General features: G+C 35.6%; 1 protein-coding gene across 1 annotated transcript; it reads left to right on the top strand.

Annotated features, from left to right (window-relative positions):
• Positions 1–283: 283 nt before the first annotated feature.
• On the top strand, positions 284–3,409 carry LOC132728085 (uncharacterized transmembrane protein DDB_G0289901-like). The gene is made up of 6 exons (XM_060713696.1): positions 284–335; positions 854–1,033; positions 1,229–1,489; positions 1,900–2,445; positions 2,720–2,809; positions 3,205–3,409. The coding sequence occupies exons 1-6, from the start codon at positions 284–286 to the stop codon at positions 3,396–3,398; spliced, it is 1,323 nt and encodes a 440-aa protein (XP_060569679.1). The 3' UTR covers positions 3,399–3,409.
• Positions 3,410–4,952: the final 1,543 nt, after the last annotated feature.

Here is a 4,952-nt window from a genome sequence, read left to right as displayed (position 1 = left end):
AATATGTTTCTTTTATCACATATTTTAAGAAATAAATTCCACGTAACTGTTTCGATGCACTCGAATTAAACAAAGTGGTAGCTTTTTAAATAAAGTCACTTTCACCATGGCTATTTTTAGATTTAGAAAATTTAGAAATTAAGTTACATAATGCTGACCAAAATGACCTTTGCTCCCAGAGAAACTATAGATATCTTATCTTCTCCCCCAAACAAGTATACATACAAACACACAATTAAAGTTTATAAATAACCAAACTTAGGTAAATATTATTAGGACGAAAATGTCAACAATCTACATCGTAACTTTAACATTACTACTGTCTTCTGTAACAGGTAAATATTTATACTCATTATACAATATTATTTCAAAATATTTTAACGTTTTTATTTATTTTTCTTATAATTTATTTTTACCGCGTTGGTTATTTGACTCCATTCTTGGTTCGATTTTTGGCTCAAAAGAATTTAGATATCGGACAAGACAAAAAGACTAACTAACAAAAACACCAATAACACACCTTTTTATTATACAGGTCATATATCTGAGGTTTAGATTAAATTTGAATGTTGTTTTGTTTGTGTTGTTAAAATTAAGTTGTTGTTTTGGTTTTTTATTCCAGAAAGCTTATTAACATTTATAAGGGGAAGTTTTAAATAGTTTGTATTTATAAAAGAACAACCCAGATCCCAAATGTACATGTATCATTTAAACTCACGTGCAGTTAAAGGAATGGTGAAAATAAGTTTATTTTCACAAATGTATTTTGCTTAAACGCTGTAACTGTCAAAGGCCTAGATCCAATAACGGAAATGCCATCGACGTTTTGTTTTACTTGCCTTAAATATTACAGATGGATTTCAACTAAAGAAACGATACCTCGCATATAACCCCGCAGACCTTTCTACAGCATTGGGATACCAAAATCACCAAGTGCACGATCTGACGTCATTAGTAAATGAAGCCAGTGGTGCTGCGCACGCAACCGGAAATGCAAAAACTCAGACTGGACAGGCGGCATATAACGTTCCAAGTACGTTTTAAAGCTCTAAATTAAGCAACCGATAACTAAATCTGTAGAACAAATAACCAACAACTTTTATTTATGATAAAATTAAGATATTATAATTGTTAAATATCTGAAAGAGGATCTAGACAATAGATAAAACTCAAAAATCTGTAAGATGGGCTTTGCCTTTATAGAAACATGCCATTTATATAATTTTAGATTTTCCTGCTATGGGACAAAACCAAATACAGTCGCAGACGGGATCGCTTAGCGGTGGTTCAGGCACTGTTGTGGTGAACCCGATTGTTTCCGGTACAAACGGCGTTGTTTCACAAGCTTCCGGTTCTAGCGGAAGCGGATCTGCCTCGTTTTCAGGAACTAATCAATGGCGTTGCGATGCACACGTGGTAGAAACATGTGACACACAATGTTTGGACGTTGATCCCAAAGATGGATGCCCATTCTGTATCCCAGGCTGCCGTAAGTTATTAACAATTATGTTATTTGTATGGTGCATACAGTTATAAACATTTTAAGACATATTCAATGTTTACATTAACAACTATACATACTAATAAATAAATATATAATCGGTATTAAAGCGCAGCAGTATTCGGCAGTCTCCTGGATTAGACCTCTCAGTATATTTAAGGAGTAAGATCAACTAATAAAACGGAATTAACATTATACATACTCCTGGTTTAGACCCAGGGGTTTATTCCAGGAAATAGGAAGGCAGGCAAGGCAATCAGGATTATATCCCTCAGTATATTTGAGGAGTAAAACCTGTAGATCTATATAAAAATATAGCCAATTATTCAACTTCAAATGACAACCACTAACTTCAGTTTCAGTCCTCGTCCATAACGTAAAATCTGCATCTGTTTCAGATTCGTCGATAGGGGGCTCTTCTTCTAGTGGCGGACAAGCTGCTCAATCAGGGAGTGGTATTCAAAATCAAGGATCTCTCAATGTTGGAACTAACCAATTGTCAAATTCTGGACCATTTGCTGTAGGGTCAGGACAGAACTCCGGAACACCGACTAGTACGGCTGCTCAGTCGGGAAATTTAGGACAGAACACTGGAACACTCTCTGGTACTGCGAACCAATCAGGGAATTTAGGCCAGAACACCGGAACACTAACTGGGACGGCTGGTCAGACAGGGAACTTAGGACAGAACACCGGAACACTAACTGGTACGGCTGGTCAGACAGGGAACTTAGGACAGAACACCGGAACACTAACTGGTACGGCTGGCCAGACAGGGAACTTAGGACCGAATACCGGGACACTGACGGGTACGGCTGGCCAGACAGGGACAGGTTTAGGCGGAAATTTGATACAACAACCATCTGGTCTAGCTGGCACGAGTGGAATTAACCAGGGAACACAGGCCAAACAGGGGACTTCAGGAGCCACATTAACCAATTCAGGTTAGTATAGCTGTATTCCGTTTGATTTGTATGCATGCTTTCAATCGTAATTGTCCTTATCTTTGCATTATTTGACATGTAGAATTAACTTTCGAATACGTTATTATACATAAATAACTTATATCTTTTAAACAAATTCGTTGTCGAATTCATGTGTGGTTAAATTATAATTCATGAAAAATTCTCTGAGAAGATGGACCAGTGCATTTGTTTTTCTGTGCACAAAATGTAATATATGTATGTATACATATAAAAATATTCTGTTCACTTCCAGGCACCACAAATGTGGCATGTCCACATTTTCCACCAAACTGTCCTAAAATGTATACAGTGTTAGACAAGAATGGATGTCTCGATTGTACAAGTAAGCAAAATCTGAACATATTTAAAATATCTCTATCAAAATTTCTTTAAAAAAAAGCACACGGTAACGTCAAACCTTATCCCCCGACTTGAACCGCCTCTGTAAACAGTCAAGAAAAAGCTTTTAAAATAAATGGGGCATATCTCTCTTAATCATTAAAATTGTTTTTTGAGACAGATGTCTCATTTGTGTAAAAAATATTTTAATTGACTGTTCACAGGGGCATTTCAAGCGGGGGAATAGGGTCTGGCCCTTAAGTGTCTGCGGTTAACGTTTGTGCTAATGAATTTTTCCTTGACGTCATAAATACCTTTAGAATATATATTATTATTATAATAACACGATGAATCTTTTAAAAGACTGCAGATGTTTCAAGTTTCTGATTTGTTTTCCAGTTTTGTCTAGAAATTCGCAGACGACAAAAAGTCCTGTAACTACAACAACAACAACTACTACTACTACAACAATAACACAACTTCCGGTAACTTCAAGGACATGCGCACCAACACGATGCGTAGCGCCCTGTAACATTGGTATTGTACTGGACGCGAGTGGATGCCCGCATTGTCGATGTCCAGCTCACATCTGATTTTAGAATCACGATTTCTTTTTATTTGTGACAGTACGACTAATACATTGGAGAGGTGCATTCTCATATTAACTTAAATATTAGCATATAGGTATTTCCAATTCAGTGATAATCAATATTAGATTATAAAAGTAATAACATAACCCACTGTGTACTACAAAATGATTAATAAAAAAACACCGAAGAGCGCGGTTAATTGCCGGAAAAGATTATTTCATTTGAATATTTTTGCATTGCGAAATTCTCCAGTTGCTATTCATTGTACGCGACATTTCATTTTTGATAAACAAAAACCCTCATACCAATCGGAATGATCGGCTATTATGACCGACGAAAAGGCCCGAGAAGTTGCTGCCGCCCTTACTCATTCCATAAGGGCGTCGCGCTTCGGCGCGGACGCCAATAATAATCAAGTTGACGTTTATGTACGGGAGATAATTATGACAGAGAAGTAAAACTTTGGTTTACAAGTTGCAGAACTTAACTATGGTTAATCTAATGAACGCGGTCATTCTTTGATAGTAGGAAGTTCTAGCTAGAGCTATATCTACAAGAATGAACGCATTTCGGTTTCCTTTCTTTGTATGCAAAAAGTAATTCGTAATTCAAAATTGTTCTCATCTGCCAGGTATTTAGACATGGAAAATGCGTGGATTTTTTAAAAAGTTATTTCGAGGTCTTGGCTGATAATATGGTTCTAAGGTTATATGGTGTCTTGAAAAAAGTTTTCAGCCAACCTGGTTTTGGAAAATTATTTATTATAACCGATCAGTCTTGCTAATGGACACGAGTCACCGTTGTAAAGTTCACTGAACAATACTAAAATATTTTAAAATACATTTTCAAACTGTTTGCTGCAAATCTGAAGGCTTGCTCCTTTGAAGATTATTTTTATTATACATGTATATTGTATGGGAAAGAAAGGCCTTATCAACGAAGAAACTCACCTCTGCACATTTTATCAGAAAAAAAGTCTTAAATGTTTGAAAATAAATGAAAAATATTAATTAACAAGACAACTCCTTATCAAGAAATTTACATTATCTAAGAGTGATTTCCCTTTATTTAATGAAAGAACCTTGAAAAAATAGGAGTTTGATATATAGCGCCAATAAAATATTTTAAACTAGGTGACCCTCGGGGCAGTCCTAATTTGAGCGTAGGGGCATGATTTTTATGCCTTTTGTAGAAGACAACAAAGAGATGTTTCTTGACAAATATCTTGGCGTAGAAATTGCTTAAGAAGGGTATTTTAATGACAACTTAACTATATATACAAGATACAAGATACAAGAAACTTTATTTTAAGTCGGTTTACATATTACAAGAAACATTAGCTAATAAGCTATTTATAGTTTTATACAAGTCTATGTACCATAAATTACCCTAAAGGCTGGACTATTATTAACCCAATGGGGTAACTTAAGCCATTTTTGAAGAGATCCACTAAACAAGCTGCATGTCTAACATCTAAGCTCTAGGCATTGTATTTTCGAAGATAAAGACTTAAATGTCTGGGTTTTTTATAGACTAAGTGACACCCAAGGTGGGACC

This window comes from Ruditapes philippinarum, unplaced genomic scaffold (genome assembly GCF_026571515.1).
Source record: "Ruditapes philippinarum isolate M1 unplaced genomic scaffold, ASM2657151v2 ctg3962_1_1_1_1, whole genome shotgun sequence".
Classification (NCBI taxonomy): Eukaryota; Metazoa; Mollusca; class Bivalvia; order Venerida; family Veneridae; genus Ruditapes; species Ruditapes philippinarum.
The sequence above is the reverse complement of the archived record's forward strand: the minus strand, read 5'-3'. Positions and strand labels throughout refer to the sequence as shown.

Bases quoted from the DNA above. Each gene is read 5' to 3' on its own strand.
- LOC132728085 (XM_060713696.1), top strand. From the start codon at position 284: ATGTCAACAATCTACATCGTAACTTTAACATTACTACTGTCTTCTGTA. The intron at 1,490-1,899 runs GTAAGTTATTAA...CATCTGTTTCAG, and splicing joins ATTCTGTATCCCAGGCTGCC to ATTCGTCGATAGGGGGCTCT. The intron at 2,446-2,719 runs GTTAGTATAGCT...GTTCACTTCCAG, and splicing joins AGCCACATTAACCAATTCAG to GCACCACAAATGTGGCATGT.